Source organism: Condylura cristata, unplaced genomic scaffold (assembly GCF_000260355.1).
Source record: "Condylura cristata isolate star-nosed mole 26May11 unplaced genomic scaffold, ConCri1.0 scaffold00022, whole genome shotgun sequence".
In the NCBI taxonomy this organism is placed as follows: Eukaryota; Metazoa; Chordata; class Mammalia; order Eulipotyphla; family Talpidae; genus Condylura; species Condylura cristata.
In genome coordinates, this window is record NW_004567123.1 from 10889490 (window position 1) to 10909048 (window position 19559).

The following is a 19559-nucleotide window of genomic DNA, read 5'->3' on the forward strand; positions in this document are numbered from 1 at the left end:
CGCTACACCACCAGGGAGGGTTCTAATTCTATTCTTTGCCATGTAATTGTGCCCTCTATATTGATTTAACCACCACTTTTCTTCCTCCCCTTCTTATAATCACTAATTGATTTTATAGTACTAAAGTGAATTTTTATTTACTTAGCTTTTCTGTTTGTTATTGTTTTTTGTTTACTTAAATAAGCCACCAGAGGAAGGGAAATAATATCATTTTACTTATATACACAAGAGGAAGACATGAATTTAGAAGTCATTATTCACCAAAACTTAATAGAATCAGACCTGGAAAAATGAAGATAAATCCTCTCTGTTCCCTGATGTCTGGGGACTCATCTGGGAGGGACCGGAATGACAGGCTGGAGGACCCACTTCCAAGATGGCTTCCACTCCCATATCTCATCCTGGGCTAAAGAACCAACTCAGTTTGAATGTCAGCCAGCATATGGCCCCTTCAGCATTGTGCTCTCAGGGCAACCAATTTCCAACATAACTATGCAGGGGTCTGGGAGTGAGCCTTTACAGTATCCAAGACCATGCTGGTCTTTAATGACCTAGCCTTGGAACTTACATAATGTTACTTCCACTGAATTCTGTCAACTACCCAATTTCAAGTCAGTAGACACTGACCTGAATTTGTGTTGGATGGAGCACCAGAGAGTTGAAGATAATGTTTAAAATTGTCACATCTTACTCATCCTCCCTCTCTCCACTGGAAAATAAGCTCTGTGGCAAAGGAATTTTTTATTCTATTTTTCCTACTATTGTATCTCCAACACCTAGAAATATGACTATTTTTCAGAAAAATATCTGAGGATCCACTTACAGAGGAACATAAGAAAACAGAACAAAGGACCATTTCTACGTCAAACTATAGATCTGGGGCATAAAGCAGAGGCCATGGACAGGGAAGAGCAAAACAGAGGTGGGAAGAGCACAAGGGATGGTCCGCAAGTGCTATGGGAGTGGGAGAATTATGAAGATGATACCTGAGGGGAGAAATCAAAATATTGTACAAAAATGAACAATGATGTAAAAATATTAAAATCAAAAAAGAAATGGGACTATTTGTCAATGAATGAATGAATGAACAATATAAAACACTCAACCAGCAGAAATAACAGACAGTCAGATAGGAAACACTATAGGGGTCAATATCAAGCCATGGGGGATGCTCCAACACTTAGGGTCTCAAGAAAAAGAGGGGACAAGTTGTTCTGCACAAATTCTCTTAACCTCTTGCAAATCAGTCAAGGGACAGACCTGCCTGAAACCCTTACTTCCAGCTCTGTATTCTGCAGTAGCTGGGATACTGGAGATCTCTGGGCCCCAAGCCCACTTCCTTGTGAGGAAAGGCCCTGGCCAAGCAGAATGGGCAGAGTTAAACGAATAAGTTGAGGAGACACACGACTGAGGAGACCTCTTAGGCTGCAAGATAAAGCAGATATTATAAGAGAAAGAATGTGGACCATGGGCAGCAAACCACCACATTCTTCGATCACCACATTCCCAAGGGTAGGCCTCTCAGAAGCCAAGAATTTGAAATTTGAACCTGGCCTGGTGTTTTCTGTGAAGTCATGTTGATCAAGGTAGAATACTTGACTATATTTATTTATCAGTTTGTTAACTTGATTTATATTTTGTAGTATTTAGATGAATGACCTGTAGATCTTCAATGGTATGATTCTCTAGCCCATGGAACTGTTAAAGAGTTGAGCAAGTTGGGGTGGAGGGCCTAGGGTGGAGGTGGAGTCTATATCCAGAAGACAGAATATCTGACTCAATTCCAATCCACATAAAACCTCACTGCACTTGCAATTAAAATTTGCTAAAATTAGATTATGTTGCCACCAGGGGAACTGTACAAATGCCCTAATGAAATCACGATGTAAACTTCCAGCTTCTCCCAGATATGATTAACATAGATTAAGAATTTAGAATGCTTTCCCATTTAATTAGGAATTTATGAAATAGGATTCCTCATTTAAGCAGCTAAATAAAAATGTCAATCCTTGCATTTGTTGAGATGCATAATTTAAGTTTTATAACTCACAAGTCCAGCATTTGTGCAAATCTTAGCCTGTTATAGGATGCCAGAGGTGAGCTGATCACAGAGAACCCTTTGCCACATGTGTGTCTAAAGCAAGTCAGGTTTACTTTCACACATACTTTTAGCTGGAAATTACAGGAATGGGTGTTGCTAGTAATGCATATAAAGTTAAGAAAAATCATCTCTGCTGAGGAACTCTGAGCCACATATGAGCTTTTGGATCCAATTTAATTTTTTTTTATTATGTAAACTTTCACATAACAAACAGATTGGACAGTGAAAGTAATTTTTCTCTTTGCCAGTTTGAGGATTATCAATATTCTCCTCAATGTTTTGCTTGGTGGTAATTCTAGACTCTTCTCTAATCAAACACTTTCTTGACTGAAGACAGTGAGTTTCCTCTTAGCTTGGGCTTGCTTTTATTTCTTTATTATTCTTCCCTTACATTGCTACCTGAATGAGATACATCATTCTTCTCTGTGGCATCCAGAAGACTGTGATCCTACAGACAAATAAATGCTTTCATCCCAGGGAGGGGTTTTCAAGGTGCTGTTGTTTGACCACTCTTCTCCCCCAATTATTGCGCAAATGTTTCCATTGTTAGCCAGAAAGGAAAATGCTTCTGGGAAGAAATTGGAAAGATGACATCAATTTAACACTGCCTTTTGGGGTTAGTGCAAAATGACAGGACAGCAGGAAGCAGTTAAAAAGCTTCCCCTGACAAGAGAAACTGAACGATTCTGAGAGCTGCTCCCAATCAGGCTGGGTATTGACAAGAGACCTGCTCTGATAATGACCTATGAAAGATTGCATTCTGGCCGCAACCGGTAATTTGTTTTTCTAACCAGGGCATCTTAGCAGGAGTTTGGGAAGACGGCAAGGCCACTGTGTAAATGGCAGTCACATGACAGAACCAGACAACTGGATGTTCATTTTATTACTCAGACAGTAGGAAGCCAATTCTTGTCATTTCTTGTCCATAGGTCGGGATCAAATGTCAGCTCCATTCACCTCTCCATCCCTACCATCTTCAGCACCATGAAAGAAACTCATCTTTGTCCTCTTCTACGTGCTTTGTCCTTCCCTACTTTGCTGCCTGCCATGCCATGTCTTTTAGCTATGAGAGGTGAACTTGCTTATGCAAGAGAAAAGCTCCCTCACTATGAACCTCTTTGAAGATGAATGTGGAGTCGTACCTGGGGATGAGATAGGAAATAAGACGGATGCTCAAGTTGAAGGGCCGGAGCTGGAGGCCAGAGGGCAGCAATGGGATGAAGCCATGGTAATGAGAAAGGTAGGAAAGGAAGGAGGGATGTATGCAGGACAAGCAGCACTCTGCTTCTTTTCTCCCTGTGAGGCCAACTCCACCCAGCAGAGTGAGCAGGTAAGAGCAAAGAAATAAGGAAGCTTCGATACCTCCCTGAATACCAGGCAGACCTCAGGGTGACAGGGGTGATACCTGGTTCTTTCTGATGAAGAACTAAGCCTGTACATCTTTTCCTTTTCTACTGTATCTAGGGACAAGCACATCAGAAGAGTTAGGAATGGGCAGGTTTCTCACTTCGCTCCTCAACCTGTAACAGCTGGTTGGTCTGGCCTGCATTTTGGCTCCATTTGGAGGCTCAGAAACTGGAATGCTCCTAAAGAACAGGCCTCAGAAGGTAGTTCACGGAACTCTAGTAAAGGCTTGGAAAACTTAAGAAGTCTCCTTACAGAGTGACGGTGGCAGAGACTTGTCACTGTCCCACGCCATCCCCTGCAGCCAAAGGAAGCCAGCTCCTTTCCTTCATTCTTCTTCCAGACTACTGCATGTCAGAGGACATGGTGTCTATTCACTGCATGTCCGCTTGCTCTCCTCTCTCTCCAGCCCTATTTCTTCCCTGATTACTTTGTATGTGTTATCCTGTTTCTAGTCTCATTCTTTCTCCTTACTGAAGTTTTCCTGGACACCAAAGTGAGTTGGTTTTATAAATCTAATGACCATTTACCTGAAAAGGTGGGTGTTTCTTTGAAGTTACAGAAAAGAGTTCAGTTCATTTCCAATCACATTTCTGAAGTCTGTCTCAATAAATTAAAGAATGGTAGTAAAACCCATCACAGACATCAAAACACCCCCAAATAGAGCTTCCTTGTACACAGAGTCATTCTGTAAACTGGAAGCTGATCAGAAATGGATGCAGCTTACTCTGCCTGATTATACTCTGTGTGTATAATCAGGCAGAGTAAGCTGCATCTTCTGAAAGCAGTGGAGGAGGGAAAAAAGGGGGCTGAGAAGTCTTAACATTCTCCAGCTGGGAAGAGGTTTGGCCTGGGAGGTGTTCAATTCTGTCCTTGTTTTCTGGTAGGAATGGATGACAGAGATGTGACTCCCATTTATACTCAATATAATCTCCAAATTATACCTACAGTCATGGAATTTTTATAAAGGATACAACACTAACAGGAGAACAGAAAGTAGTTAAAGTATATCACAGTTGTTTTATTTGGGCACTCTTTTTTTTTTTTTTAAAGGAAAATGGATGTTAGAAGTATAAACAAATGGTTAAGTTGCTTCTCTCTTGACTGCTGATGAACCCATGTGACACATGAATCTAACATTTTGAGAAGCATAATGATTTAGCTATCCTTTCAAGTGTGAGTTTCAGACTGTTCACTAATGGTAACCATGTAGGATTCCTCAGCAAGAAGAGGGGTAAAGGAGACTCAAGGAGCATAAAGAAAAATTCTGTATAGTACAAAGGAAAGGAACAGAGGAAGCAGTCAGGTCTTGTCTCCAAACTACAAAAAATGGAGCTACCACATGACCCAGCAATTCCACTCCTAGGAATCTACCCGAAGGACACAAAACCATTAATTCAAAAGGACATCGGTGCTCCTACATTTATTGCAGCACTATTTATAGTAGGTAAGACTTGGAAACAACCCAAATGCCTAAAATTAGATGACTGGATCAAGATGCTGTGTGTTTATATATATGTGTGTGTATATATATATATATATATTGCAGTGTGTGTATATACACACACACACACACATATACATATACACACACACAGCATCCTCTTGATCCAGTCATCTAATGGATAATACCAATAGTATTCCATTGTGTGTGTGTGTGTGTATACTGCAGTATATATATATATGTTTGTGTGTGTGTGTGTATACTGCAGTATATATATATATGTATATATATATATACTGCAGTATACACACACACACACACACAATGGAATACTATTCAGCAATCGAAAAAGATAAACTCATGCCATTGGCAGCAACATGGATGAAGCTGGAAGAGATTATGCTCAGTGAATTAAGTCAAAAGGAAAGAGAAAAATATTGGATGGTTTCACTTCTAGGAGGAACATAGGGGAGCCATACAAGGGATCAACAACTAAAAAAAAAAAAACTAGTGGACAAACTATAAATCAGAGACATTCAATAGGGGGAGAGGAGGGAGAGTACTTAAAAGAGGGAGGGAACATACAAGAGACTATGGTGGCAGTTGATAGGTATCTTGGGGATTACATCTCAGAGAATGAATGATGTGTGTGTGTGTATGTGTGTATAAATCCCTTATACTTGTAGTCTCATCTGAATAATTTTCAATGAATAATTTTCTGAGGAACCCCAATGCCCTAGCCCCCTAGGCATCTGATGTACTAAAATTCATCTCTAAAATCATTTGTCTCTTAACATGACAAAACTAAAATACTAAATAGGCATTTACTAAACTGTAGGAGTTCCTCAGTGATGTAATTTTTATAGCTTTATATAGTCCTTACCTTTTGACCATAGTGATTTGAAAGCCCAACATAATGAACTCTTCACTTACCTGTATTAACAATTCATTGAGTGTTTAACCTAAAAGTAAGCTGATTCTGGGCCTCTCCAGTGGCCTAGGGGTTAAGTCTCAGCACTATTACCGCCAAGACCTGAGTTCTATCCCTGTTCAGGTAGCTAATCACATATGGCGCAGTAGACCTCTCCTGTCTTGCCCACTGCTCCCCTCAGTAATATATTTCAGTAGATCTGCCTGTTCTGCTCTCCACTCTGTCTCTGGTGAAGACTCTCACCCCTGTACCTCTGGCCTACACCCACTTTTTCTACATAAAAATAAATACCTTTAAAAAAATAGCTGGTTCTTACAGTCATATGTGTGCAAAGCACAAGGGTTTGTTAAATTTTACATTTTTATTCTCTTAATCCACAGTTAGGACACTTCCTGTTTACCAGGCACAGCTACAAATGCTTTTGAAATACTTATATAGTTATCATAACCAACTTCTGAGAAGGCACTACTATTCCTGGCATCGTTCTAAAGGGAACGAAAGCTCAGAGATTAACTTGCCTAAAGACACATATGAGCTAACGTGGAACTTCAAATGCAAGCACTCTACTCCAGCCTGTTATTAGCCAGCATACGATGTCAGCCCTTATTTTTCCTTCTTCCAAAGAGAATCTTAGGATTTTCAAGGGTGGAGGACCCATAAATCAGTTGTCTACCAAAGATGGCGGAGTAAAAACTACTTTTTTCCCTCTCCACAAGGATAACTGTAAGGCAAGAGGCATTAATTTTAACTTCATCAAGTTCCTTTAAAGGTGGCTGTTACAATCACTGTACTCTGGGGACCTCCCCTCCACATTTCTAGAAGCTTCATCCCTCATCTCCTTTGGTCTTTATATGCTTTACTCACAGCCCTAAGTTCTTTTCCTGCAAAATTCTTTGCCAGAGTTCACAAAGATTTTCCTAAAACACAAAGCTGTTATTTCTTCATTTTCAATTTCTTCAACACCACTGCTTTATTCTGTGGATAAAAGCCAGTAATTTCGCCAAACATAAAGTGCTTCCAGCTCCTGCCCAGTTGCCACACCACTGCATTCCAGGCTCACAGTGTCCCCATTTCCCACACGTATCCTATCCTGAATTTATATTGAGCTGGTCGCCATTCTATCACTCCTGTTATTTCCTTTCTGGACTCCCCTTCACCCCACCCAACTTCTCCATGATCAAGCCTCACTAGATAATTCTAATGGTTCCTCAAAAATCCAGCTGGAGTGTCATTTCTTCTGGGACAACCTTGAGGCTGACCTCTGTAGTAGCCAAGCTACTTTTCTGACAGTCCTTATGGCACTCTTGATTTAGTCATATAGAGGCCCCTCCCCAGTAAGACTTCACTTAGGTCTGTGTTACCGTCATCTGCAGAGGACAGCTTCAGCATTATGTATAAGGCTTTGATAGCCAATTTCTCAAGCCTCATCCAAGATACATCTGACCAAAATTTCACGGGGTGGGTGCCAGCAACCAGGGTCTTTCTGTGAGCTAACAGCAGAACAGCACTGTATGGTACTAGACATCAGTTCCTAAGCATACCTACCACATCGGACTCCTGCCCACTTCCCTCCCCCACCCTTTCCCTAAGCCCTGGCTCCTCTTTTGCTGCCTGGGATGAAGTAAAGGATCGATAAATGGTCAATGAATGAATGAACATTGGGTTAATTAAATCTTACGTCTTTTCTGGGGAGCTAAAATTGCCAGGAAACACTATTTATTCCATAAACACCTACAGATATTCTTAGAATTGGAGTTTTTCTTTAATTTTGATTGGCTAAGGCTTAGGTGCACTGAGTGATTCAGCATCATTACAAGAAGTGCTAAAATAATTTAAAGTTTAGAGCTAGTTGAGATAAGCACAAAAATTAAATTTCTCCAAGATACATAGAAAGTCTCTCAAAAATACATTCTCATGTACTTGCTGGGGAGGGGCCTCTACATGACTAAATTAGGAGTGCTAAGGCCTGCCAGAGAAGTGACGTGGCTACTACAGTGAACTGTTGAGGTCAGCCCCAAAGTTGAGCAGTGTTTCCCAGAAGAAATGATACTCCAGCTGGATTTTTGAAGAACTGTTAGAATCATCTAGTGAGGCTTGGTCATGGAGAAGTCAGGGGAGGGGTGAAGGGAAGTCCAGAAAGGAAATAGCAGGAGTGATAGAATGGCGACCAGCTCAATTATGTATAAAAGTACATTCTACTGTGTAGCAGAAGGTGGTACACCTCTGCTTCAAGCTTTGAAAGATTTGCAGCTTTTCTAGTCATTATCTTTCTTTCAAATATTGCCATTTAGGAAGGAAAACACAAATTGTATAAAGAATGCCACATATCAAAATATTGTTTCATAGACTTTCCTGGTATCTCAGTTCCTTATGCTATATGCTTCTCCTAAAGATCACATGTAGCCACCTCATGTTAAAATTAACAAAGTCTTGTGACTTACTTTTAAAATTTCTGGTATTTCTTTAAAATAAAGTGGTATAAAGGTAGTATACTACATATAAACTATTCATCAAGGTCATGGAAACAAGATAGGTCGTAAGTTAGGAATAATTCTTTGTACTGTTACATGGACTAAGGGACATCATCCTTGAGGTCTAAAACAGAATTCCTTCTTACCACTTAGACCTAAAAATGGTGAGAGAGAAACGAGGAGTAAACTAATAGTTAGGTGTCAGTAGTCTAAGAGATAACTATGTCCTGAACAGACTTACTTAAATTTACTTATATTTGACAAAGAATGGGTGTTTTGTTTATCTACCTGTCTTGAGGTTAGGAACTTTATAGATGGCAATATAAAATAGCAGCATCTGCTAGTATTTACGCAGATCAACATGAGTAAACAGGCAAAGAAAACACTGTATGAGGATAGTTAGGGTCCAAGTAAATGGGAATTACACTTTCTGCGCTGTCTTCCCTTCAAGCAGGTACAGAAGAGGAAAAGGGAGATGCCCAAGCTAAGAAAATGTACCCAGTGCTTCTTCAGAGATGGATGTACAGTTGCTGTCTACACTGCTTGGTGTGTAAAAGGCCAAACTTCACCACCTCTTACAAATATTTTCATCTCCTGATTTCTTGATAAGAAACTCTCAACAGAACTCACTTAGATTTTGGAAACAAAAAAAATCTTTTTAAAAATTTATTTCATTTTAGTTTTAGTGTTTGATGTATTCTAAAAGGTGTCAGACAATATGAAATGTTGAACAAAGGCTTGTTTGCCAATAATTGTAAATGGATCAGAAAAAAAAAAATGTTCAAATTGTCAAAAATTGTTAAGTAGAAGTCAAAAGTAGATTTAACCTTCCCTCTAAAGCATCTCAATAGCACACAAAGTTCTGGAGAACTACTTTTTAAGATAACCACAGTTTCTAGGCACTTGCTTGTTTTACCCACTGAGATTTATACCATTTAATTCCTGAGGAATACTTTCCTACTTCCTAGTTTGTTTGTTTTTTTTCCTCCCAGTTTAAGTCTATGGCATCCGCAGGCAAGCAGAAAAAAGTGTAATTTCAGTAGCATGTTGATCTCCAGTCCCAACAAAGGAGATTTCCAATTGTCCCAGGATATTGAAAACAAACATGTGGGGATTAAGTTTAAGTAGCAACAGAAAAGAGATAATGGCTAAGATTCTCTTGGATTAAAGACCTTTGCAATTCAGGCTTTATCTGTAATTAAGCTGTTGTGAATGGGCATTCCAGTTCTCCTATTCTTTGAAATAATTCCAAAAATCCTATGAGCAGGTATACTATAGAAAGCAAACCCAGAGCAGATGAAGTTAAAGTAAATATACAGAATTTCACAATAAATTCTATTATAAAAGCAACAGAAAGCTGCAAAGGAAAAATGAATGCATGTGTTTAACTGTATATGAATGTGCATGTTTATGTATATATGGACCTGATGGGGGAAATTATTAATCATTGTTCACAAACAAATTATATTTAAAATTCTCATGTGGCATGTATTTTTTCCTAGACTTCCAATACTAAACACAAGGGGAACAAGTAACACTGACCATATCTTCAGCTACATGTGACTGAATAGCAGCACCCCCTGACATTATCTACAACTAACTACAGCATCAGAATGCCAGCCAACCACAAATTCCACCATGGAATATAAACTCATCCATTCATTCCTTCTCATTAACTTAACAGTCAGGCTTTGAGTAATACAATTAACATATTTATTGTTTTCTTGTGCTTTTGCCTCAAATTTTTACTTCTTGATGGATCACAGAAATCTGAGTACTAAACAAACAAATGCTTCTGGGAAACCACCTCTGTAAAATGTAGAGGCACCAAAAGTGCCAGAAAATATTTTTTACTATTTCAAGGGACCTACAAAAATGCTAAGGAAAACAAGTCTATGAACCAGTTTTATTTTTATTTGCATTTAACATGATTATACACATTCATGTGTCTAACAAGATCTGCACTGTTACATTAAAAATACAGTACAATAACATTCAACATGAGGTACTTCATATTTATATATTTTTCCTTCATAAATAATGCTGTAAGCTATTAAATTCAAGCACTCTGATGCACAAGTGGCTAGTGTCTTGAATTAGCCAAGCTTATTTAAACACCTTAAAAAACAAAACAAACAAAAGACATTCAGTGCAATATTTATGTAGAAATTAGACCATTTACTTAAATACTATATTAAAAGTATGCTTAAAGAACATTACATAGAACTGCTAGCCTCGTCCCCATTGATCCCCAGTATGAACAACAACGAAGATTGCCAGATACATTGGGAAAAGCATCTACAGAGTATCCTGTTAATAAAGTTGTGTTTATACACTAGTTGCCTGCCTTGTCAGAATAATTTTAAAAGCTACAAAATTTGAGATTACTGAAGAAAATAAAGGAAGCACATTAGCTTTCATTCCATGTGGCTGAAAATGCAGAAGAAAGCTTAAAATTAAAAATTCTTTCTGAACATAATTTTCAAATTTAACCCACAGTTCTCAGTACCAGCCAATAGGTCACAGATGCATTTTTTTTTTTAAGCAGTTGTAATTAAAATAAAGTGAAGTTCTCCTCCCCCCAATGCAGAGGCTGCTCTACCCACTGCTTCCTAGCCACCGGGGGTGGGGTAGGGGAGGAGGCTATTGGAGCACTAATGGTCAGTGATGACCATTATAGTTGGATGAACAATCATTAGTCTAAAGTTGTCACACCCACCTTTACATTAACAATCTGACATGATGAAATGAACGTTAAATCAAGCTTTTTCTCCTTTGGCTTAAAAATGAGTGCCCTCTAATCAGGTGTCAAGCCCACCAGTTTGTGTGGTAGTTATGAATTACTAAAACATTTAACCTTAATTTTCAAACAAAATCCTTTGTGAAGTTATTTTTTTTTAATTGAAATGTTCCATATGTAATTGATGCTTTGCCAAAACTACTATCTGTCATCTCCCTAATAAGAAATAATTACTAGATGATTTCAGAAAGTTGTCCTGGGAGGACTCATTTATCGTCACCAGTAACAGCTTTTGATCATCTATGCTACCAGACATAGGTAATGGCAAAAGTAATTAAGAAGTTCCTTATAATCCAGTGTTCTCCTCCATCAGGGAAGCTGGCCAAAGGCAACAAGCCCACATTCATAGGAAAGCGGCCCAGAAGCACAGTGAATAAGATAAGGGAGTCCCTCACTGGGGCCTTGCTGGGGCCAGCAGGGGGACCATTTCTGCCCCACCTCCCACTGGCCAAGCAGAGAGGAGACCATTCCTGAGCTGGCAAACGCACGTGCACGCGCGTGGATGCCCACGCACATACACCCACCCCAGGACTAACCCCCGCCGCCAGACAAGCCAAGTTCAGGCTCGCTGAGCAGGGGAAGGAGGTGGCCAGAGACCACACTCTGGGTGGCAGGGGAAGCCAACTTAGGAGCACACTGAGCAGAGAGGCTGCCCAGAAACACATGGAAACTTCAACTGGAAGGGAATGCACTGACACGACCAGGGTCACAGCACTGAACTATCACAAGCCATCACTGAAGGAGAATTTTTGGATAAGTATTTCCCTCCTCTGTTTACAATATGCACAGACACGAAAGCTGGATGTGGTGCTGATGCAGCAGATGTTAGGTATAACCAAAGGGTGTCACTCCAGACCATTCTTTTTAAACCCTGCAGGCATATATTGGCACTTTAAGATGGCCAAAGGGCAGATTCTAGCAGTCCAGGAACAAGACAAAATTATAACTAAGAAGCTAGTATGTGGTCAAGGTAGATCAGATGAAGTATAGTTCAGATTGGGGGGGGAAAAAAGGGAATATAAGTATCTTATTAACATTTAGTGCTACAAAACTAATTATTCCATTCATCTAAAGAATTGTTTGGTCCTCTTTTAATGGGGAAAGGGAATAAAATTCTATACAGTACAACAAAAAAACAAGTAAATGGTGGGGATTATAAGCCAGTGGGGAGAAGAGTTTGACTTTTTCAAACTGTGTACTCTAATATTCCATCAAGTAAACTGTTGCAGTTTTGGACTTCTTTAGGTTTCCTTTAAAATTTTTAAGTTAATAGGCCTGCAATATTTTTGGTAGCAACACAGTTTAGTCACTTCCAAAAAAAATGTCTGTACTTCAGTATTTCATTTTCTAAACTGAAAGGATATGAAACTGCATATAGCAAAAGTCATGGCCTTAAGATTCATTTTCTCACCTTCCAATTTTATACCAATACTCTTCAGTGCCTAAAATATGACAACCTTGTGAATTTTAAGATTCAAGAAAAAGCAATGCCCAAAATAAAATATTTAAAAGGAAATAAGACCTAAACATGACTACTGTCTTTCTAAATTGTTACTTATTACAAAGCGAAACTTCTTTCAAAATTGTACACTGAGGCTTGTATTTTTGGGGTGGAAGAAGTTTGAAGGGGTCCCATTTAAAAATAACTTGTCATTATTTATTTTGGCCTCTTTCAGTTTGTCAAAATGAAGCAGTAATGGAAATCTGAGGTGATCCAAAAACTCTCTTAAGAGAAACAGGACTGGGAGGTCAGTAGGGTAGTCAGAAAAGAACACAAACTCTCCCCAAGTATATAGACGCAACTCTAAAAACCACAAAGCCTTAACAAGAACTTGGCTCTTTTAAGCATATAGTTAAAAGCCGAATGCTGCATTTTTTTGCCTGTACATAATTAAAAGGTTCAGAGAAATTAGAAACTGCCTACAGCTTCATTCATTACAAATTACCTGCACTGATCACATATCTGCAGATGAGCTAAGCATCAAGCAAGTAGGAACCAGAGATGCACCCCAGAGCTCACACTATTTTCAAGCATAGAATATAAGTTCAGGGATCTGCCCCCCCTGTACCCCAGTGCCATTAGTGCTATCCGAGGAGCACTGAAACTGGACAGTCACTTTGCCACACTGAACTTCCGTCATGCCTTCTTGTCCAAAATAACTGAGTTCGTTGCCATCCAGTATCACACTGGCTGTATAGAAGGTGTCTGGCTCGATCTGCACTGGGTACTCAAACCACACAGGGAAGGTATTGCTGGAGCCATCTGAGAAGTACTTGCTCAAGTTCTGCCCCAGGACAACACCCTGCCGCTTGAGTTCAATCTTGGCGCTGTACTCTGCAGAGCCACAGCTGGAGCCATACAGCCCAAAGCCGGCAATGAACACTCTCTTGTCAACTGCAAACTGAATGCTATCACAGCGGCCCCGGTAGCGCCACTGGTTGCTCCGATAGGCACAGGATTGAAACCGGTGACAGCGCTGTGGGACAAGGCCCTTTCGGGCTTTGCTCACAAACTGCAACTCAGGCTTTTTGGCTGCAGTGTACCAGAGGAAGATGTCATTGGTCTCATTGAGAGTTAGAACTCCAGACTGTGCAGCACCATTTGCAAAATCATCCAGGGCCATTGTGGGTATGCGGATCAGGTAAAGTGCCTTTCCAAGGACCTTGCGTTTATTTTCAATGCTCAAAGCGAGGTCTTGTCTCTGGCATTCTACTTCAGCCCAGTTGAGAGCTGCTTCAAAAACCACAATTTCTTTGGCATTCAAAGTTTCCCTGCGGAGGATACTTTCCAGTGTCTGGAAGTCGATATCACAGAATCCCTCAGACTTGAGTGCTAACTCAGCCTGAGCATCTATCACTTCCCAGCACCGCTGTGTCAGGTCAGGCTCCTCGAACAGGCAGCTCTGGGAGAGGAGCACACAGGCATTCTTGGCGCTCAGGCTGGTCTCCAGGAAATTAACGCAGGCTCTGGCGAGGTGAGGAACAATGTACTTTTTGGCAGCATAAAGAGTGGCCAGCACTGTGTCAGCAGCCAAGTCAATTTCATCACAATAGATGTATCTTGAAAGAAAGCACAGAGCATGTAAATGAAATTTCACAAAACGAGCGCGTCCAGCAAAAAAAGATACAACTACTTTCAAGTTAGTTCCAAGAAAACCACCTTATGTGATATTTATTACAAAAATGACTGAGAATTAAAGAAATATGAAATATAGTCATAAATTATTAAAATTCCAATTCAGTAATAAGTTTGTATAATTAAAGACATTAACTTGGTGTTAGTCTAGTCTTTTATAAGCTGAATTCAGTATCTCCTCAAGGAAAAAAAAAAAAAAGAAGACACTGCAACAGCCTGAAAAAGAACTGTATTATTCTGTCAATATTAGAGAAAATAGCAAAATTCTATTACATAGTGTACACATAAAAAAATAAAACTTGCTATGTAATTTTACTTAATTTTTTTTTGCAGATAAGAGCAAATGTCTTCAATGCTAACAATGACTGTAACTTGATGTTATTAACTAAGTATGACTTAAGATTTCTTTCCTAAACACAAAATAAAACTTATTAGTAAATAAAATGTTTCAAGTAGTTCGAATTTCAATGTATTTTCAAATACGAATGTGGACACTACCTTTTAGCTAACAGTCAATTTTACACAGACTCCAACAATGGTTTTGTATTTGGCTTTTTTTTTTTTTAAGCTTTTTTTTTTCTTTTTCCCTACAGTTTCCTTCCATTTCAGAATTAACAAATATATTATTTCCAGACACATTTAATTAAACGACAGTCTTTACATATGGTCTATGTGTGTGCTTCTGTGACATGTTCCTATCTTCCTGTTTCAGGGGGTAAAATACTACTTTGGTATTTTGGAGATGGTGACAGCCTTCCATAATGGTATATAAAATGTAGTGATCTGCTGCTCCTGCTTCTCTTAGATTGCAATGAATGACTAAGAGATGATCAGTGAGCCACATCAGGTGAAATATATATACTGATAACACCTTTTTACTTTTCTAGCTGAAGTGGTTAGTTATCGCTGTGAAGTTTTCCTCAGTGACACAACATATGAGCAGTGGAATCTGTGAAAGAGTACAAATCTATAAGGATGGCAATGAGAAAAATGCCTTCACTCACAGGTAGAATCTGCATTTTTTATTCTCAAAAGCCCCTTCACTTCTCTGATAGGGTAAGCTAGTCACCACTGGCAAGACTGTTTAACAAAACAGCCTGCCAGCTGACTGATGCTCTGACCAGCGCCAAGATGATGGAGGATTCTGGAACATGGTCAATACTTTGTAGCTCTACCCTAAAACTGTACAGTGAGCACTCTGTCCCCCTTTTGGCTACCCCTTTTCCAGGAAAACTGGCTGAACACCCACAAAGCTGGAGCAAGGAAAGCCTAGGTCCCACTATCTCAGGCAATCATTGATAATATCAATCAACTAAGGCACCACAGCAGACGGTTCTTCACTTCGTTTTGATTCCTACCACTTCACGTGGGTTGCCAGTAAAATTTACAAGGCTGTATTAGGATGTTCTAGGCAACACATTTATGTGAAAAGATGACTGTCAGATGACAAATCAAATGACTTTGGTCTTAGATGAAACAGAACTGATTCTTAGGCATGTTTGCTAATTATATATATCATGAATGACACAACATTCTACTCGACTGCAGTGAAGCCAAAATGCTGAACCAGTGTTAGCAGTCTCCTCTGTGATAGATAACAATGTCAAATATACAAAGCTGACTTCACTGGAAAAATAAAACAAAAGCCCTTGCAGGTAAAATTGGCTTCTATAATCTGGAAAATTATAAAGGTCACAAAAAGCATAGGTTGGCTAAATGTGGTAGATCAGTTTGTATTTTGTCACTTCGCATTTTTAATTTTCCTATCATTTACTGTGAAAGTTCTAGTCAGCAGCAATTAGATTTTTAAAACTTTAATACACATAGAGAATTAAATACATATAAGTACCAAACTAACTGCAGGGTTTATTTTTCAGTAGGCAGTAGGCAATATATACCGACATTTTAACCATTTGTGGGATTACTGTCCAACTTGTTGGCCCAATCAATAATTTTTTTTAACACTCTATTTGATTTCAGTGCAGTGAACTGAAATCCTTATAGCAACAAATAACCTTAAAGTCTAATATACTTTGAATATGCTACAATAGGATTAATACAAATCATATAAATATTATTCAGAATACTTACTGGATTTTAATGACATGGTAAACTACCATACTGATTAGCAGCAATGCATGTCACAGAGGCAGATTCTATTTATCTGGTTAACATGTACTGAATGCTGAAAAGGATCCACAAGATAGAAAACTTTTCTATGTGTGTCCTGTAGCTTTACCTTTTATATTACCAGTTAAGAGTTTTAAAGTACAAATCCAAATGAAACTGTAAGAAAACACGCCTACCTTTCAAAAATTTCTCTTCTATCAAATTAAAGTCTCTTAGTCTTGAGAAACAGTATCTCATTTTACATAAGAGCAAGTATACATATATGTGCACAAAGATTGTACAATTTCAATGGATAACGATTTTTGTATCTTCTGTAACTCCTAGGTAACTTCAATATCCCTTAACTAGTAACGTTTAAACAAGGTGTATGATTTCTGTAATTATGAAGCAAAAAACAATGTCTTTAAAGACTTCTTTAGATACCAGCTTCAGAGAGCGGCAAGCTCTATCAGATAATGCCTACATTACAGTTATTTGTCTTTAATTGTTGGTCCTTAAAAATCCAATCACTATACAAGCCACTTGCCCCTAAATCCCATGCCAAGGTTAGTAATTATAAATGCGCTCATCATTTTACAAGCTTCCACTCAAAGATGCATACTAGTTTTCTTCAGACACATTTCTAAGGTAAGCAGCACCCTCTTTCTTCATCAGCCTCGCTTTTCTGTTTCATAGAACTTATATTTTACTGTGCAAGCAGCAGAGTAGAAATACAGCATAAACAAACACTTTCCAAACATAGGAATGATGCTTACTTCAGCATAGCAAGAAAAGCAGCAGGTTCGACATCTGGTATACGAATTTCATCTTTGTCCTCAGCAAGTTCTCCATAAAACATTGCATGGAACACGGAGCTCCCAACAGCTAAAACATACTGTGGAGAAAGGGAAATCTTATTTCATGCACTAAATAAGAGAGCATTTTCAGCAAATCAATCCAGAAAAACAACTCTAAGCTATCAGGTTTGGTAAATACAGAACACCTGAACCTTTTTTGAAAAAGCCATGGTCCAGATTATGTTATCATGAAGTATTAGGTAGATGTTCACACAAACCACAGTCTCTGTGCTTGTAATTAATATACAAATTCTCTCAACACAAAATAGGGAAAATACAATAAAGGTTTATCTAATTTTAGAAACAGTAACAACATATCACTTTCTCAGCCTATCACAACTTTCTACGACTACAGTGTTAAGGGGGCACTTTTTTTGTGTGGCATTATAAAGCAGGGTAGAAAGAAACAAAGAAAAAAAATTAGTGTAGCCCAGGCTTTTTGGCGAGGCTGTGCTTTCTCTGTGATCCGGTGAAACATGCACTGCTTGCCATGGGCAAGCTGCCCACCCCAAGTTCCAGGCTTACTGAGAGGGTCCCTCTTTGTAAATCTAAGGACTAAACCGGTAATGCAGCTGTTGCTTACTTTGTGTCCTGGCAACCGCTGAGTCCCACCTGGTGGCCCAACCACAAAGTGTACATCTGCCATCAAATCATTATTGAACATCACCGCATTTCTATAAACAGAAGCAATTCATTAATCCACAGCACCAACATTTTTGATGCCTCCCTCCCAATAACAACAACAACAACAAAAAAACCCACAAAAGATTCAAAAGCTAAGCAACAGTTTTTTAACTTTAGGGTAAAACTACAACTAAAGATTCCAACTAAACAACTGTGGTTGTAATCATTGCAAACACATGGGAAACAACTAAAGTTTAAAAAAAAAAAAAAGTTATTCAAACTTTTCTTTAGGCTAAAAGACAAAAGCTTTCTATCTTCTATGGCTCACAGACACAGCCCTGTCACTTAAATGTTACAGCTTGCAAAAACATTTTTATCTAGGAGGAAAACAGCTGTACTGTTTTGGAAAAGATACAAGACAGTTTTCCATTACCAATAAAGCTTCTGGGAAAAGAGGAAACACAGATTTACATTAAAATACATTACAGGTTTCAGCAAAAGCTGAAACTTCAACACAGGAAAACTTTTAAAGTAAACACGCTGGTCCAGCACTTACCTTTCTCTAATGGTGGGATAAAGACCCTGCCAGTTAGGGGCTGGAATAAGGTTGTTGTTACTAAGATTTTGCTGGTGGTACTGCTGGACAGTGGTGCTGCTGGAGTTGGCTGGTTTTTTACGGGGGAATATATCAGCAGCCATCTTCTTCTTCTTTTTAGTCTTCAAGGTAATTATTTCATAACAAACTGGGGGCAACTTGCTGTTGCTGCTGCTGCTGCTGCTGTTGCTGCTGCTGCTGCTGCTGCTGCTGCTGCTGCTGCTGCTGCTGCTGCTGCTGCTGCTGCTGCTGCTGCTACTACTGCTGGTATTTGTTTTCTTCGTGCTTTTCTTAGACCTGTTCTTTACCGTCTCTGGAAGCATCAAGAAGAAGGTGAGACATTTCATGTTCTTTTCCTTGTCATCTACCATGAGTACAGTGTCTCTCTTTATAACCAGATATCCCAAAAATTGATACAAACATCAAGCAAAAGAGCTTAGCACAGCTAGGATGTTAACAGAAACCAGCAAGCTGATATTTTGCTTCTTTCCTCAGTCAGGCAAGGTGACCTTTTCACTATGTTGAATAGAAACTGGCTTTAAGTTTTATCCAGTACTGGGTCTGTTAAGTACATCCCCATCATGATTCCTGTTTCTCTTCTTCGCTCATAAAAATAACCCAGTTTTCTAGATAAGCTGAAAATGCTACACTGAGCAAAGATGACAAGCAGAGAGCCGTAGCACTTGTTTTCTGAATTAGGTTAGCAAGATGTGCTGGAGCTGCGAGAGTCTGTTCAGCCGGCTGAAGTTGTGTGGTGAATGGATCGGGGAGAGTAGGTATTACAGCCCTGCAGATGGAGTCAGACAGCCTGTGCTCAGAGCCAATAGCTGAAGTCACCAATCATGATTGGACCAAGCAAAACAGTGACACCTATTGTAACGTGCATAGTTCTGATGTTAAAGGAACAGCAGTTGCATTCTCTTGTCTGCTGTATTACTGTATATTTAAATAAGATAAACAACCTATGAAATACATTTGCAAACAGGAAAGGATGCATTTATGCTCAAAGATTTTCTCCAATACACTTACATTTTTATTTCTCCAGTAAAACAAGCAGTATCAGTTAACAAAGAGTTAGAACTGATTC

General features: G+C 39.1%; 1 protein-coding gene across 1 annotated transcript; it reads right to left on the bottom strand.

The window, feature by feature from the left end:
* Nucleotides 1-10243: 10243 nt before the first annotated feature.
* Nucleotides 10244-19333, bottom strand: BTBD3 (BTB (POZ) domain containing 3). The gene is made up of 4 exons (XM_012728350.1): nucleotides 18434-19333; nucleotides 17837-17927; nucleotides 17173-17291; nucleotides 10244-14211 (listed from the first exon to the last, which is right to left on the bottom strand). The coding sequence occupies exons 1-4, from the start codon at nucleotides 18841-18843 to the stop codon at nucleotides 13179-13181; spliced, it is 1653 nt and encodes a 550-aa protein (XP_012583804.1). The 5' UTR covers nucleotides 18844-19333; the 3' UTR covers nucleotides 10244-13178.
* Between the last annotated feature and the right edge of the window lie 226 nt (nucleotides 19334-19559).

Bases quoted from the DNA above. Each gene is read 5' to 3' on its own strand.
- BTBD3 (XM_012728350.1), bottom strand. From the start codon at position 18,843: ATGGTAGATGACAAGGAAAAGAACATGAAATGTCTCACCTTCTTCTTG. The intron at 17,292-17,836 runs GTAAGCAACAGC...CTTTCTCCACAG, and splicing joins AGCGGTTGCCAGGACACAAA to TATGTTTTAGCTGTTGGGAG. The intron at 14,212-17,172 runs GTAAGCATCATT...CTTTCTTTCAAG, and splicing joins GCTTTTCTTGCTATGCTGAA to ATACATCTATTGTGATGAAA.